General features: G+C 41.7%; 1 protein-coding gene across 4 annotated transcripts in view; it reads right to left on the minus strand.

Moving 5' to 3' along the window:
* Nucleotides 1-15,968, minus strand: part of LOC144598293 (rho GTPase-activating protein 29-like) — a 57,199-nt gene extending 41,231 nt beyond the window's left edge. For 2 of the 4 annotated variants that reach the window (XM_078408268.1, XM_078408265.1), the window contains exons 1-3: nt 15,841-15,916; nt 14,444-14,792; nt 3,976-4,116 (exon numbers count right to left, since the gene is read on the minus strand). In XM_078408268.1, coding sequence (XP_078264394.1) covers nt 3,976-4,116; nt 14,444-14,705 — 403 coding nt within the window. In that variant the 5' untranslated portion in view covers nt 14,706-14,792; nt 15,841-15,916. Of the gene's footprint in view, nt 1-3,975; nt 4,117-14,443; nt 14,793-15,478; nt 15,494-15,840 lie in introns of those variants that run through there. The other 2 variants (XM_078408267.1, XM_078408266.1) reach the window with 2 other exon arrangements.
* Nucleotides 15,969-18,188: the final 2,220 nt, after the last annotated feature.

The raw sequence follows: 18,188 nt of genomic DNA on the forward strand, positions 1-18,188 counted from the left end.
TTTCAGTTGTAAATATGTACATACTAGACTAATTTAATATAATTTTTTATAAATTCTGCAAATAACACAACCCGCCTAAAGAGATAACTGCCAAACAGAACGTACCAACATAGCTATTACAAATTCCATGGGCAAAATAGACCAAAATCATTCTTCATCCGAGCATAAAGAAAATGCTTAGACCCACTTGGAACTTCTATCATACTGAAATTCTGACTGAAATCTGGTCAAGACACCAGTTTCCTGTGCCGCTAAGCACACTAGTGAGGTGAATAGTACTGTAAATAAGTCAAAACAAAGTACTCTTTAATTAATTTCTTGTAAAGAAATGATAATACAATCATCTTCGGATAACCGTTCCAAAAAGTAATACAGTGCGAGTTAAAAGAATTCCTTGTGGTTCAATAAACCTGCATAACATTTCTCTGCAAAGACCTCACTCCCCCAGGAGTTGGCAAACACAATCCAATGTTTCAGTTCCTTCCCCTCCCTGCTTCCCCAACAAAGAGCAAACTTTGACGTTTTGAATTTAAAAACTCACAGTATACCACAATACATACTTGTCTTCATTACCAGCTCAGACCATGAATGCACAAAATAAGCTTGTACACTCAAAAAAGTGATAACTGTTAGAGCCCTGAAGAATTACAAAAGTCGTTGTCAAAACCCTGATTTAGCACTTAACTAATGTTAACACTGGTCTTTCTGCGCAAAGTATGCATTTGTTCCTGTTGCAGGAAGGCTTCTGTTAAAAGATTTGGCTTTTAGTCTTTGATCGCATCAAATTTTAAGGAAACAAACTTCCTGCAGTTTTTGTCTACATCTAAGTCACAAACATGAGTAGCACATTTGAACAATAACTTCAGCAAGAACTTTAAATACAACTGAAATTTGAAGTGGATATTTTGTCACATCTTTACAACTAGGAAACTTAAGTAGCTCATATTAAAACATTTTCCAGTAACTCTTTCCAAACCTTCCCGTAACTTCCCGAGTAGCAAACTTCCCGAGTAGCAGTCTATCTATAGCAAAACTTCGTAAAGAACTAAAACTATGGGTATGGTTACAAGATATATTTACATTACATAAAAGTTTACCAGTATGAGAACATATTTCGCCAATTCCACCTCCTTATTAGCTTATCTCCCCTTCAGACATTTGAAATTTTAAAAAGTGGCTTCGAAAAATCTAATTTCTGATGACATAATTTTTTTAAAAACTTGCACACTATGCTTTATGCATCACATCAGTTTTTAGTGCTTCAAACATAAAAACCTGATGTGGACTTCAAAACTAAAGAGTCTAAAATCTAGAGTTTTGCTGAGAGATACATTATCGGCAAATCTTTGCCTGTAAAGCAGAACATTTGATTGACGCAAATAACAGGCTTGCCTGCTTTTGCATATATAAAACTTAAGTGTGAGCAATTCAAAAATATAATAAAAATATTACTGAGAAATGAACACCATGCAGCTTCCCCTCAGACCAATAAAACACCTTTCTTCTGGTAAGTGAGCCAATTATCAACATTTTACTTAAATGGAAACTTAGGACTATAATAGTTCAAATGTAGCAAAACATCGCAGCACTAGGACCTGAGATTTCTTAAAAATCACCCAGATTGTATAGAGAATGCCTTGTCCGTGTGGGTGTCAGAGACATGTATTCACAACATTCTAGTGGCACCTAAATCAACACAAATAGCCTAGAAATAGAAAACTACGGATCAAGTCCATGGATCAACTTAGTATAGTTGGATACTTGATGAGCAACATAGATATGGTAGGTTGAGGAGCCTGTTTCTGGACTGGATGACTAAAAATTCTTCCCAGTGGCACCAATTTTACCAGTATTGGTGCAGGGTACATTGTTGAGAGCGGGCAGGGAGACATCAGCAGGAGTGAAGGATAGTCAAACTGAACACTATTCTGTCAGCATGGCTGTGGCACATAAATATGTAGAAACTTTGGAGTTAGTAGTTCAAAGGTGAAGAAGAGAAGCTACTATTGTTTTTGTCTTACTGTTGCAGCAAGGTGGGTTCCATCGAGATCTTAGGTACAATCCCGCCATGTGCATGGTTCCTCTTTGATGTTATAGTTTCCCCTAGGTGCTGCAGTTTCCTTCCACATCCAAAGGATCTGATTTATAGCTTAATTGGCTACTGTCAATTATCCCAGTGTATCAGGGTGGAGTCAAAGAGCATGAGAGATTGCAGGAGAATTGGTGAGGATGTGGGATTTAGCGAATTGCTGGCATAGATTTGATGCACCGAAAGGCTTTCTTCCAAGTTGAAAACAATGAACAGGCATGCTATTAATCAGAAGGACAATATGAACTTGCCCATGAAACAAAATAAGTACAAATAGAGGTGAGGCAGTGCAATTCCTTGTGAACTATCAGATAAAAAAAGATGAGAAGATGCCAAACTCTAGATAATGACAACATTAGTTAGAGTTCCTAACAATGCAACATCTTTCTACAACACAGGGGTTGGCTGCATAGCCTGAAGAAATCTCACAAAAGTCAGACCTGGGTTCCTCCATATTTTACCTACTCATTGTGGTAGGCTGTCCAATGCACAAAATAACAAATCCTTTGAGTTCCAAAGTATTAGAAACATAGAAAATAGGTGCAGGTGGAGGCCATTCGGCCCTCCGAGACAGCACCGCCATTCATTGTGATCATGGCTGATCATCCACAATTAGTAACCTGTGCCCAACATCTCCCCATATCCCTTGATTCCGCTAGCCACTAAAGCTCTAACTCTCTCTGAAATTCATCCAGTGATTTGGCCTCCATTGCCCTCTGTGGCAGAGAATTTCACAAATTCACAACACTCTGGGTGAAAAAGTTCCTTCTCACCTCAGTTTAAAATATTCTATGCCCTTGCAATCGTAATCTGTGGCACTCTTAAAATGCAGTCAACGTTTTAACTATCTGCCCTCAGTCAAAACACTTGCTATTATTCAACTAGTCTGCCAATGCAGAATCCTCCAGCTAATACTCTAATAAAGCAGTCTTTGGTTGATCTTTGCAGAAGTATATTTGGATGACGTTAAGTGGCTCCATAACTTCTGGCTACACTATATTTTGTTAGCATGCAAGTGAAAAGAGACAATCGGCAGTTGTTAGAAATACATTCATTTCCTCACATACTAGTGAAATTCATTAAGAATATTTAAAATCAAATTGTGTACAATGGGGGTAGGGATGAAAAGAGGTTAAAGCAAATAGTCAAGTTAAATATTTTGTCTATATTTCTAATGTGTATAATTCCACATTTCATCAATTGTGTTCAAACCCACCAGGTGGTGCTATTTTAACCGAAGAATACTCTCCATTGCCAACATTTTATCTTACAAAAATTCTCTTTTCAGCAATTGCAGTTTTTTTTTTAAATGTCAAGTAACATTTGCAGCCACCCTTTAATGTAGTGCTATTTCCACATATAAAGACACAAGAATGTATAATGCAGTAATAGGCACATGATGTTTATTTTAATATGAGCTACCAAATTCATGTATGAAATTATTCCAGAAGTACCTTTAGTTGAACTTTTGGAGATACATGGAAACCGGCCCTTTGGTCCACACTGACCATCGGTCATCTAGTCACACTAGTTCTATGTCATCCCATTTTCTTATTTACTCCATATTGGAGGCAACCCTTTGTTAAAGAGGCCAATTAACCTACAAACCCACACATCTATGGGACGTGGGGGGAAACCTATTCCAAAAACTTATAAAATCTTGCTCTACTTCATCTGAGAAATGGGAGAAAAGAAGCAAGAACACAGGAGACTAGTTTGAAAGAAAGCTCAACTTTTTTCAGCTCAAAGAAAATATAGAATATACATAGTTAAAGTTCTTGCTCGCATACAGAATATTTTAATATTTATATTTAACATAGCTAAGCCACATTACATATTTTTCTCAAAATTTCATATAATGCAGTTAGTTACATGCCCAGTCTTACCTTTAACTTTAGAAATCACTGTCCCTGTGGCACTTAGAATGTCCACCGAATTCAATGACTGGTGTTTGCTAATCACCAGCTTCAAAACCCTTAACAGCTCTCCGAGACGTTCATGGGCTAACTGATGCAAACTTACATTTTCTGAAAAAACAGGCAAAATCTTCTCAAAACATGTCCAATAAACTTTTATTATAAACATACAGAGCATAAAGTGCAACACCAACAACTTTAGAATTAGTTCAGAAAAATTAAACTCACTAAGGTCAAAGAAAAACAACAACAAAAAATCAAATATATGTACCTATTTTATATCAATTTATTTTTTCCACATTTACAAACATACCCCCAGGTTAAAGCGAGGGGTCCCTTGGGCAGGGAATGGGAATGCAAACTTTTATTTACAAAGTTCAGGATCCCAAAGGCCAAACTAAATACACTCTCAACTTGCCCTGCCACTTTCAAAAGTTCATGACCATTTACACCATGTTCCCACACACTGCTTACAAGTGGAATTTCGGCATATACAATGCCCCAAATGGTTTTGTATATTCTGTTAGTGTTGATCAAAAGTCCAAAAAAAGGTCCAAACAGAATGGCAAATATTTGCTGGTAGAAAATCATTCCATGGTGGTTTCATCCCCCTCAAGGGCATTAAAAACCAACCTGCACTTGTCACAGATACCTGCTGCTTGCCAGGATTGCAGCTGCATGTCAGTGGGAAGGGAATGGAGGTGGGGGAAATGGGTAAAGAAGGCAGAGGGAAAAAATGGGAGCAGGAAGTGGGGAGTAAAAGCATAATGGGTCTCTTGGAGACTTCGTAATAGTCGAGCAGACTCATTGCGCCCTGCCCTTGAGAGCATCAAGGAGTCTGAGAGCTGCAGTTCACAATACAGAAGATTCTCAACCTTCAGAGGGCTGTCAGCACCAATGAAAGTTATTTTAGAATTACACAGGATGTATTTTTACATATTAAAATGATATCTATTGAGTTCAGATAGGGTTGGAGGTGGTGCCAAGGAATGGTAACAAGGAAATAAAGCCCATTATAAAGTGAATCGCAACAAAAGTAGTGGTCAAATATCAGCATGGGCAGGGTATCAACAGGAAGCACTTCCTGTGCTCAATTTACCCATCAAAGACAGGTACAAATGGGTCCAATTTCAAGGCAACTGATACACCTCTCTTGCCAAGCTGTATGCCTTCACACTTCTCTGCAGTAAATTTCATCTGCCATTTGTATGTTCAAAACTGCTAGCTTACAAAATACCAATATATATACACAATATAGCAATAATATCTTACAATATACCATTGTAATCTATTATTACACCCCTCACTGTTTATCATTTGTATATTACTAATTTGGCATCATCCATAAATTCACAACTCCTGCCCCACACATTTTTGTATATAATCTTACCACTGACTTTTGGTCCACCATCATTTCTTTTGAAAGAAAACACTTAATATGTCAATTAAATACACACAGCATTTCCCTTTCACAGATGCTGCCATACCTGCTGAGTTTTTCCAGCATTTTCGGTTTTTATTTCACTTCGAATTACTCTACTTTCTGTTCTTACATCACTCAGATACCCATGCTATCACTCATTCCTTTATTCCATGAGTCTCATTTTCTTTCTCAATTTTTCACATGGAACGTTAAACTTTTCCAGGTGCCTAACCTTTTTCCTTCTAACGTTTTCCACGCCGAAAATAAATTGAAGCATGTGGGTGCTTGGGAGGCCCTTGCTCCACTTTCTCTTGCATCTCCTTTGCATGAGGGGATAGAAAATCATAATGTATCCTACACCTTAACTTCCATCACGATGCATCCCATCAAGCAATAAAGCACATCCAATCTCTCAAGAACTCCCTACGAGTTTCCCTTTTTCCATCACCATTTCTACTACCATATCTACAGAAAGATTTCTTAGAAAAGATCTCTGGTTCACTTTCTTATCTGCAGCAATAAATATGCACCACAATCTGGTATCCACAGACCTATAAGTAATCTGAAGGATTTTTACTCCTCCAAATGAAGAAGTCTCTTCTTATGTCACTCTTGAATGACTAACGTCTTACCCTGAGATTACAATCCCTGGTTCTTAGAATACTTCTTATATATGGAGATTACGTCCATTTGCGTCACCATTTACTGTTATCCTGTGTAATTCATTTTAATTTAACGATGGGGGATATAAGGAGGGGGGGGGGGGGTTCAAGCAATGGCTGCACAGAAAACACAACAGAAATTTGGATTTATTACAAAAAAATATTGAATGGACAACTGTGTGGTTTAAGGTACAGTCAATCGATTTCAATAAAGAACATCCAAGAATTATCAGTACACTGATAAGCTAGCCGTGCGGCAGAAGGTTTTGGCGTACCGCGGCCATACCCAACATCAGGCCCCCTGCAGAACCAAGAACCCGCTGAGCCCGGCCCTTCCACGCCCCATGGACTGGAGAGGAGGGAGTCAGAGTCAGACAGAGGACCAGCAAGCAGACCCCAACTGCGGGAGGCCCTGCAACAGCTTGGGGCTCAGTCGGACCGAGCGAAGCTGCAAGAGGCCTTGCCCGTGGACCGGACATGGGCTGTAGCGGCATAGAGGAGGATACCATACCAACAGCGATGTTTGCCAAGGCAGGCCCTGCAACATCACAAAGGAAACAGGACTTCTTGGGCAGGTTAAGAACTGTACACCTAGAACTGGGACTTGAAAATAGCATCAAACCTGGCTGCGCTGTATACTGTCTCCGTGTATTACGAAAAACTGAGAAGCTTATCTTGTACATTTACTTTGTCAGATGTACCAAGGTACAGTGAAATTCATTTTTGTGCAGTTCAGTGCAAGTATCACTGTACATAAGCACTTAGATACATCTTAGTGATACTTGTACTGAACTGCATACAAAAATGAATTTCACTGTACCCTAGTACATGTGACAAAGTACTATTGAACCATTAATCAAGAGTTAAGTGTTTTATTGTTCAGTTTTGGGACATATGACAATGAAATTCTTACTTGCAGCAGTACAACAGATATGTAAACATTGTACTCTGTAAAACCCACAATAAATAACTAAAAAAAGTTCAGTATATAAACAAAAAACAAATAAATAAACAAACAATAATAGTGCAAAGTCAAAAATATGCCACCAAGTCTATGTAGTTCAGAGCCAATTTGGATGTTTTAATGTTTAATAGCCTGACTGTTGTTGGGAAGAAGCTGCTCCTGAACTTGGAACGTCAGTTTCCAAGCTCCTATACCTTCTTCCCGATGGTAGGAGTGAAATAAAAGCGTGACCTAGTGGTATGGGTCCCTGATGATGTTGGCTTCCTTTTTGAGGCAGCGACTCATGTAGATCCCTTCGATGGAGTCTGAATTTGGCATTTTAAAAATAGGTATGATTTCAGCCAAAATCTTCGTTTTGCTCACAAGAAAATACATAAGCAATACATAAGTGATGCAAAACTGGATCTGTGTGGAATTATTCAGTTATGAGCCTTCATTCTGATTGGTTGCCGATTATTTTAAACTTAAAAACCAACATCACTGATTCCAGAATTACATTGCTTTTCTAAAGAAAATGCTGTGTTGAGATAGATATGCCAATTTTTAAAAATGTGTTCATCATGTTAGAGGTTTTCAGAAGCACATTTTTAATTTATATTGTGCATTATGCAACATTAATGTCTATTAAACCTCTGCAGCCTGAAAAAAACAGAATGATCCATATTGAACAAGAAACATGAAAATGAGGTAGATGGAATAGAGGTAAAAAGTTCTAAAGGGTTGCGACTAGCACAGTACATAAGAACACAAAATAATGCTCAGTCCCTCAAGTCTGCTCTAATATGATCATGGCTCATTTGTCCCAAGTCTCATCTCATCTATGCCAGTTCCCTGTCCTTTGAGTTTTACTGACTTCCTATTTATGTACCACTAATGAACTAGCTTCCCAACCTCTCCAGAGTAGAGAACTCCAAAGATTCACTAACCTCTGGAAGAAATTTACTTTGAACCCAAGTTTTAAATGAGTCCAATCTCCAGTAACCATGTCCCTCATTGGAGATCCACCCACTGTTAGTGGGGCACAAAAATTCAGTTTTGATGATGGACCTATTTTGGCATGTGATGCAGTTCATGCAATACATTTTTGAATTAACCACATCTGTCACACATATCTTGGATTTAGTATGTTCATTATCTAGTCAAAACCCAAGCATGACGTTACATAGGTTGATTTTAAGATTGTGACTATATATAAGACATAATCCCTGCATATGTAAGACATGCACTTGGGCACATTCATCCCTGCAATTAGCAATCAAAAAATGAGAGAAGAAAAATAGGCTTGCACTAATTTGGTCATTTCATATCCTGAGGATTTAACACACTAGATTGCAACCAATGACAGACTTTTGCAGTATAATTGTTTGGTTGAACAAAGTTCATCAAGAAGTGTTCGTCTACTACCTGTTCACGTGTCTTTTAAATGCTGTTATTGAACCTGCCACAACTATGTCCAAGTTTATTTACAGTTCATTACTGTAAAAAAATTAGTTTAGTTGAGGTATGCGTGGAAACAGGCCCTTCAGCCCAGAGTCCATGCCGACCAGTGAGTCCCGCAATTTACCTCACTGCAGAACTTGCACTTTTTAAACAAAAATTTGCAGTCTCTGTAATTACCACAATAATGCTGTTACACTACATTCTGCATTTTAGTATTTTTGTTTGCACTACTTGTACCAGTGTATGGCTTGAATGTACTTACGTATGGTATGATTTAACTGCATAACACACAAGCAAAAGCTTCTCACTGTATCTTGGCACAAGTGACCATAATAAACTAATACAAAAAATATAGCTATAATCCTTTGGAAAATGCGTGAGCTGCTTTCTTGAAATGTTGCAGTTCTTTTGGTGTAGGCATTGAAATCCTCATCCCCTTCCCCAACGGCACTATTGGGGAAGCAGTCAAGGATTCCAAAGCTGCGACTGCATTTGGAGGTTGAAGTTGTAGATTTCAGAGCTGTTATTGAACTGCCCAAGTTAGAATCATGCATCGCATTGCTGGTATAATTGGCTTTAAATAGGTCCTGCATTTTTCCAGTTTCAAATCAATAAAAACATTTGTATAAAGATGAAAGCTTGATGCATGGAATATATTCATTTATTGTTTACGAAGGCCATTCAGTTCATCAAGCTTATGTCTGCAATGCTGTCAGACTCATTCCTCACAGCTCTGAAAATTAAGCCAGTCTCCTTTTTTTGCAGGTTAGGTTTTAAGGCTAAAAGTCTATGGGGAGACAAGAATGTACAAAACAACACACACTCGGCTGGAAGGCAGGAAACTGAAAGACTGCTTTGTGGCTCGTTAAGGTAGTGTGGTGCAGCTACAACGCAAGCCACAGTCTACATTGGAGGAAGCTGGAAAAACTGAGGTGGTCAGAAATAAGCCTGGGATTATATCGAAAGGTCAGCAAGATAAAACAGAATACAAGTCTTGAATCCACATTTGGGTAGAGAGAAGTTAGTGTGAACATTAAAAATTTGATTGGAGTTAGATTTTAATATTTCAACCTTCCTACAAGCAATCTAGTTCGTGATTAGGCCATTGATTTTTACTGAACAAGGAATTCAGAATAAAATGCATGATGTACGAGTTTCTTCAGGTACCAATATTCTTTGTGGGTACACTTTTCATTTAGTTGAAAAATGGCAATTCGAGCAGAATCATAAGTTACATGGAAGATATTAGTATGCGCTACATCATGGTTTGATACAATTAAATTCTTTCTCACAGCAGTATCACAGGCACATAGACTCAGAAAACACACGAGGACAAATTAAAAATAAATTACACTAATTCTACAAGACAGTGAAAAGAAAAAGACTGCAAAGACATTCTTGCAATACTTTTAGAAAATAATGCCATGCTAGTGCAAGAGATGGCCTATAGTGTTCTGTTGCTGAGGTAGGATTAGTGTAGATTAAAACTCAGTGGACTAATTTCTCATTAAGAGTTAAATTATTCAAAAACAATCAGGCCAATTAATGTTTGGGGAATTAATTATTTGATAGAAACTTAATTATTCATAATAGAAGCTTATTAATATTTTGGCATTAATCTAAGGTGTATTTTACTCGAGTAACTACGGTTTATTTACTAACATACTCCCCTTAGTGCACTGCAGATCATTGCTCAACGTCAGGGATACAACTGGTTGGGCTCGTGGGGTGTAACACAGAAAGAGATATAGGACTGAATGGCAGAGGTCGAGCCCCTGGAATAGCCAAAAGGGAAACTGCTTAAACTGGGAGCCAGAATTTATTGGATAGTCTAGCCAATTGCTGTATAAAAGATCTGATATGGTGGGATTACATTTACACTGCAGAACTCTCATTACACCCAGGTCAAAATCATGAAATTCCCTATCCAACAACATTGTGAGAGGACCTTGATAATATACTGCACGTCCCCACCAGATTCTACAGGTTAATTACAAAGTTAGGTCTCATATTTTGGGACCCACAAGGTGATATAAAATGTCCAAATCCATGTTCTATTATTGCTGCTTGTTTGCCAAAAAGGGCTGGAGTTTACACATTCTCAATGCGACCACATGGGTTTTCCCCAGGATGCTTCAGTTTACTTCCATATTCCAGACTTATTGGTAGATAAATTGGCTGCTGTAAATTAACTAGTCACTCGATGGTGCAGAATCAGGGAGGAATTAATAGGCATGAGAGAGAGAATAGGTCACAGGAAACAAATGGAGAAAAAGGATTTCAGGATTGCTCTATGAGCCAGCAAAGACTCAATGGGCTGAATGGAACAAAGTTATATATACAGAAAATATGTAATATCATTTTGTATATGAACCTGAGGGGATACAACTTCACACATCATCCAAAAGACACAAAATCCTGCACTGAAGCAATCTTTCAGTGCTCCAGTGTAGTGACAGCCAATGTAATGTGGTCAAGTGTCTGAAATCGGGTTCATAAATGGGAATGCCAGAGAGCTAAAACCATTAAAACCATGTATCAGCACGCTTAAATACAGACGTAAACGCAAAGCATTCCAATGCTAAAGTAATGTAAAGGCAATTAATATAAGCAAAGGTGTGTACTAACAGTATGACAGTGAAGAAGCAACATGGAAGGTAGGAATGAGAAAATCAGTGGCAACCCGATTATGATTTAGGATTCAAGTCGTGCAACTATTTAGGTGGTATGCTGTAAAGGGCGGTGCAATAATTCTGAAATGACATGACTAAGTGCCTAATCTTGAAGAATTCCCAACTGAAGTCATAAAAGTCATACAACTTTGATCACCAAGTTCAAAATATCCATTTCCAGAACCTATCACAATTCCATTTTACGCACCACATATTTTCATCAACTCCACCCAGATCCTACTGCACACCTATACACAAGGAGCAACTTACAATGGCCAGGTAACTTATCAACCAGATGTAGACACAAAATGCTGGAGTAACTCAGCGGATCAGGCAGCATCTCTGGAGAGAAGGAATGGGTGACGTTTCGGGTCGAGACCCTTCTTCAGACTGATGTCAGGGGAGGGGGCGGGACAAAGATAGGATATAGTCAGAGATAGGAAGAATGGTGGGAGAATTGGGAAGGGAAGGGGATAGAGAGGGGAAGCAGGGACTACCTGAAGTGGGAGAAGTCAACGTTCATACCACTGGGGTGTAAACTGCCCAAGCGAAATAGGAGGTGCTGTTCATCCAATTTGCGCTGGGCCTCACTCTGACAATGGAGGAGGCCCAGGACAGAAAGGTCAGATTGTGAATGGGAGGGGGAGTTGAAGTGCTGAGCCACCAGGAGATCAGGTTGGTTGAGTCGGACTGAGGAGGTTTTCAGCTTTTTTTTTCTCCTTTGACTGAGCAGATTTCTTTTCTCTTTTGACTGAGCGGATGTGTCTACATTTGATTTAAACCAGCATCTGCAGTTTTTTTCCTAATTTATCAACCAGAATGTATTTGAAATATAGGAAATCAGAACACGTGGAGGAAACCCACATAAGCACAGGGAGAACATACAAACTTCATAGACTGCCAGATTCAATATTGAACCAGGATCTCTGGTCATTTGGCCCATCAAGTCTCCTCTGTATCCAATCGTTGCTGAGCGATCTTTTCCTCTCAACCCCTTCCTGCCTTCTCCCCATAACCACTGACACCCTTACTATTCAATCAATCATTATGAACTAATTATGGACCTGAAATCTTATACATTCACATTGCAATTTGTCATTTTCACATACTGACAGCTAATAATAAAAACATTTAATACGAGTTACTTTTTGTGGTACATTAAATTTGAACGGATAAAATCATTTAAAAAAAACACCTTTTCCGTTTTATTCTAATTTTTTTTGCCCATTGACTTTCACACCTACCACAAGTACACTTTCTCCCAGATGTTTTTGCAAGGACACCATCTAATTTGTTCTGATGTTTACATTTTTGTCGTTGTCGAATACTGACTGTATCCTTACCATTCCCCACTCATCTAATCTAACTCTTCCTCCCAGAACTAGGATAGTTTTTCTTTGTTCTTCTACTTCACCACATGGGCCTCCATATTCTTATTATTCTCTGTGATTTTTGACATCAACTTCACTATAAAACATCTTCTATTCCTAGAACTTCAAAGAAACCATTGCAGCTGAGACATAGTTTATATTGTTTCATCTCCGTCAATTCCTCACCCCTTGTTATGCAACCATAGACAACACAACATATGCACTGTCACCATCCTTTGCCTCAGCTACCCCTTATGGTTCCAAATAAAGCTGCACTTCAATTTAGTACACCACATGTGTTACTCACAATGTGGACCCCTGGAATAATAGGAGAACACACATTGGATAGCTGCTTTACAGGTTTCTCTGTTCAGTCACAGCTTGCCATTATCTCTCAGTTTTCACCTCACTTTAAATCTGCCCCGTCTTTGGGAGAGAGGTAGCAGGTATCTAGGCTGGTAGGTGACCAGCATAATGGGCAGATATGAACCAGGTGCGAGGAGAGCACATGAAATGTGAAAAGAAGTAACTAAGTGGACAGTTGAGTGTGCTTGGGGAGTGACCACCGGTGGCGTCTCAATTTCATGTAACCCAATGTTCATACCATTCGGGTGCAAGCTATCGAAGTGGAATACAAGATACCATTCTTCATGTCTGTCCCCGGCTCTCTCCATAGTTGCAAAGAGGCCAACAAAGACATGTCAAAGCGGCAGCGAAGAGTATTAAAATGCGATGCAACCACATGCCCAAGATGGTCACTGCAGACTGAATGTGGATGCCTCATAGAACTGCTCGAAATGTTGAGAAAATGGAGGTCTGGGATGGGGGTGATAAACATTTGGCAAGTGTTGGAGCAGAGTTAGGCCATGGGGTCGAGGAGGGAAGAGAAAGATCGGAAGGGGGGTGTGGAAGAAGAGGGGTGGTGAGAAGAGAGAATGAGAAGGAAAGGGTCAGGGTCAGGAATGTGCATGGCAGGTGGTGGTTAGCTGGGGTCAGCAGAGGCCAAAGGGGTGGAAGAAAGAAGATCATGCTGACCACCCATCGAGCATCAGGTAGCCCGGTACCAGGCAGGAGAAGAGGCCCTCAACGAGCCTATATCAGAAAAATGCAGAAAACATCAATGCAAGTTTCAAGTGTTTTGTATATTAAGTAACAGGAAGGCTTTGACACTAATTGCCCAAAATAAAAATGATCTTTTTCAATTATTTAACCAATTTGTGCATAAAACATATAACAATGATTTATATTACCCAACTAAATACAATTTCAAGAATTGACATAGAGCAAACTTTAAAGTCACCAAACAATACTGAAATGCTCTCTCCATTCACCTGTTTTCTTTTGTGCTCTTTCGCCTACTTTGCTGAATTAAAATACCTTGCAGAAACACTCCCGAGTTCTTCAGCAGCACTGATCAAATATACAACTTAAAACGCATTGCAAAATGTGTGCACTGGCTCTAAACCCCACACCATTCACATTTGAATATTTAATCAACATTGTTCAATAACTGCCAAACAAAAATACCTCTAAACTTCTTGGAAACAACACAGCGGGTGCCACGTTCACCACTCAAAGACTACAGCATTTCAATATGATCCTCCTCCTCAAAGCAGCTAGGAATATCGTGCTTTCAGTAAAGCCCAGGATGGAAAAGTCGACAATCCAAGCTGATTTTATGAACGGATACACACTCACCTACATGCACAAAAGCCAGCTTTGCATTTAACGCAAAAAGATTCACCACAACAAGTTCATAAGCAATAACACTATAATCATATTGTTGGTTTTGGTTGAATTGCTATCTGCAGAGGTTGACCACTACCTCAATCCTACATATATTTCAAATTACTAAATCAAGCTTATCCTTAAGAAACTCGGAGATGAACGTTATGTAAATAACCCACCTTCTGAAAGAAAGGCTTCTTTCAAATGCTCCAGTACATCTGCAAATTTCCTGACATCATTCACCAACTGCATAATGTATTCTGGGTCCACAACTGGATTGTCATAACAGTCTGAGTTAGAGCTGATGCTGCTGACAGAACCACTTTTGACACTTCGGCCCATACTCCAGTTTCCAGAGGTGGGCAATGCAAAGAAATTTGAACTGGAGAGTCGGGAGAAACCCAAACCACGTTTGTTACTTCCAACAGTCTGTCGCAACATCCCAGCTGTTGCAATGTTTGCAAATTTCTCAGGATGATCTGTAGACAAAGCTCAAAGATCACGTGTAAAGGTTTAGGATGACAGATCCTAAAAAGAGAATAGAAAACAAAACATATTGTTAATATGCTTGCAATAAGTTAAAAAAAATTATTGGAAAGTTTGCTTTACTGAATCATAACACGAGCCCAATAACATCTTCCATCACATTTGCTGAAAAACTTGCCCAAACCACTGAATCAAATGGAAATGAAAAAGAATATTTTTCCCTCACCAATAACTATAAATTTGCTTCATTACAGATTTACCCACATATCTAATTGTTTACTAGTACAATGGGCAACTTGGTGCTTAAATTAATAGAGGACTCGTCACTAGCATATTATATAATCAACCTTTAACTGGATGCTCTTAAAGATGTTCAATATCTCAAAGTTTTAGATTTAATTTTGAAGCAGGGAACAAACTTTTAAGTCTCAGTTGTCTGAATACCCATCTGTTATCCATTTTGTTCTCAATGGCAAAATTGTGTTATGGTCATCAGAATTTAAACTCTTAAGCTTTATTAAACTACTAACTGAAATATTTACATATTAATTAAGAATTTGCACAAGATTATTTACAACTGTTCTATCACAAAAAAACAAAATAAGATAAATCAAAGCATATCAGAAATACAATTTTAAGAAAACATGAAAACTCATTTAAATTCTTGCACAAAATATCTCAGAAAACGACGTAAACCTCAACTGCTTATTTCTAAAGTGGTAACCCACATCAACATAACCTGTTGCAAGACTTTCCTGTTTTCAGCTGAGAGCAGTACATGCGTAAACTTCAACTTTTAAACACCACATTTTACCAGTATTGCATCACAGACTTAATGAATAATAAATTCCATAATTATTCACTAAAAATGGGCTGATCAACTGCCTTCAAATCGCATTTCAGAAAAAGAAAGCCAAAAATCAAATGTGTTTGTGACAGCCATGTAAACCATTTTATTTTTCTGATCTGGAACAGAACACAAATTGGGTCAAAATGGCATTCAGCAAAAAAAAAAAGCCGTTGGTTTTTTCTAAAGCACCCAGAGAAAAACAGATCCACAGTTGATAACCTTACTTATGATGTATGGTACCTTATCTTGGCGTGAATACTTGCATTCCGATTAAATACCAACCGTCAATTCACCCCACTACTGCTACTGACACAACTTGTGGATAGTTTGACAGAAAACATTATGTATGGCCCAGCCAGTGAAAACACCATAGAGTTCTCAGACCCAACGTGGAAATTAAAGAAATAAGGGGTGCAGAGGTGCTGGGGAAATGAAAAGGACAGCAAGTCCAGAAGGGACTGTGGCTAAAATCCACCCGATATAAGAAGGACAAGAGTTGTGGGGGTGATGGGTCAGGTATCAAGGAGAGTCGGGGGGGGGGGGGGGGGGGGGGGGGGAGACGCTGATTCTAGGATTCCAAAGAAATGGAGGGGGTAGTGGAAAAGGGGCGCCGAATGTCCAGAGAAACGGGGAGAAGAGAGCAGGGAGAGAAGGGAGGTGATAGGAGGAGAGGGAGAGAAAGCTGGGGGGGGGGGGGTGAAGGCGGCACCGAGAGTCAGGGGCAGGATATGTGGGTGCCGCTACCTGAAGAGAGAAGGTGCAGGGCAGGGGATGTGGGGAGAGTGAGAAGATGCCCGGGGGGCGTAGAAGGGAGAAAAGGTGTCGGGAGAAGAAAAGATTTCTGGGTGGGGAGAAGTAGGTGTCAGGGGAGAGGGGGGTGTCGTGGGGGTAGAGAAGAGAAGGTGTCGTGGGGGTAGAGAAGAGAAGGTGTCGTGGGGGTAGAGAAGAGAAGGTGTCGTGGGGGTAGAGAAGAGAAGGTGGGGGGGGGGGAGAGATCTGGGGTGGGGGATGGGAGAGAGATCTGGGGGGAGATCTCAGGGGAGGGAGAGAGATCTCGTGGGAGAGATGGAGAGAGATCTCGTGGGGGAGATGGAGAGAGATCTCGTGGGGGAGATGGAGAGAGATCTCGTGGGGGAGATGGAGAGAGATCTCGTGGGGGAGAGAGAGATCTGGGGGGGAGATCTCTGGGGGGGATCTCGGGGAGGGAGAGAGATGGGGGGGAGGGAGAGAGATGGGGGAGGGGGAGAGATGGGGGAGGGAGAGAGATCGGGGGTGGGGGGGAGAGATGGGGGGGAGAAAGAGATGGGGAGAGAGAAATCTCGGTGGGGGAGGGAGAGAGATCTGGGGGGGAGAGAAATATCTCGAGGGGGAGAGAGAGATCTCGGGGGGGGGAGAGATGGGGGGGAGAAAGAGATGGGGAGAGAGAAATCTCGGTGGGGGAGGGAGAGAGATCTGGGGGGGGGAGAGAAATATCTCGAGGGGGGAGAGAGAGATCTCGGGGGGGGGGGGGGGGGGGGGAGAGAGAGATCTCGGGGGGGGGGGGGAGAGAGATCTCTGGGGGGGGGGAAGAGAGAGATCTCGGAGGGGGAGGGAGAGAGATCGGGGGGGGGGGGGGGGGGGGGGGAGAGAGACTTCAGGGGAGAAGAAAAGAGAAGGTGTCGGGGATGGGATGCGGTGCCCGAGGGGGGAGAAATGAAGGGGGTGGGTGGAGAAGAGAAGTTGTCGGGGGGAAGAGAGAAGGTGCCGTGGGGTGGGAGAGAAGACGAGGTGCCGTGGGGTGGGAGAGAAGTGAAGTTGCCGTTGTGTTGGGAGAGAAGTGAAGGTGCCGTGGGGGGGGGGGGGGGAGAGAGAAGAGGTACCGTGGGGGGGAGACAAGTGAAGGTGCCGTGGGGTGGGAGAGAAGACAAGGTGTCGTGGGGTGGGAGAGAAGAGGTGCCGTTGTGTTGGGTGAGAAATGAAGGTGCCGTGGGGGGGGGGGGGGGGGGGGGGGGAAGAGAAGACAAGGTGTCGTGGGGTGGGAGAGAAGAGGTGCCGTTGAGTTGGGAGAGAAATGAAGGTGCCCGGGGGGGGGGGGAGAAGAGAAGACAAGGTGCCGTGGGGGGGGAGAAGACGAGGTGCCGTGGGGTGGGAGAGAAGTGAAGGTGCCGTTGGGGGGGGGTGGGAGGGGAAGAAGTGAAGGTGTCGTGGGGGGGGAAGAAGTGAAGGTGTCGTGAGGGGGGAGAAGTGAAGGTGTCGTGGGGGGGGAGAAGTGAAGGTGTCGTGGGGGGGGGGGGGAGATGTGAAGGTGCCGTGGGGGGGGAGAGAAGAGGTGCCGTGGGGGGGGGGGGGGGAGAGAGAAGTGAAGGTGCCGTAGGAGGGGGGGGGGAGAGAAGAGGTGTGAGGGTGCCCGGGGGGGGGGGGAGAAGAGGTGTGGGGGTGCCCGGGGGGGGGGGGGGAGAAGAGGTGTGAGGGTGCCCGGGGGGGGGGGGGGGAGAAGAGGTGTGAGGGTGCCCGGGGGGGGGGGGGGAGAAGAGGTGTGGGGGTGCCCGGGGGGGGGGGGGAGACGGCACCGGGAGGAGCGCGCGCCGCGGGCCGGGGGGGGGAGCGCG

Source organism: Rhinoraja longicauda, chromosome 11, assembly GCF_053455715.1.
Source record: "Rhinoraja longicauda isolate Sanriku21f chromosome 11, sRhiLon1.1, whole genome shotgun sequence".
Taxonomy (NCBI): Eukaryota; Metazoa; Chordata; class Chondrichthyes; order Rajiformes; family Arhynchobatidae; genus Rhinoraja; species Rhinoraja longicauda.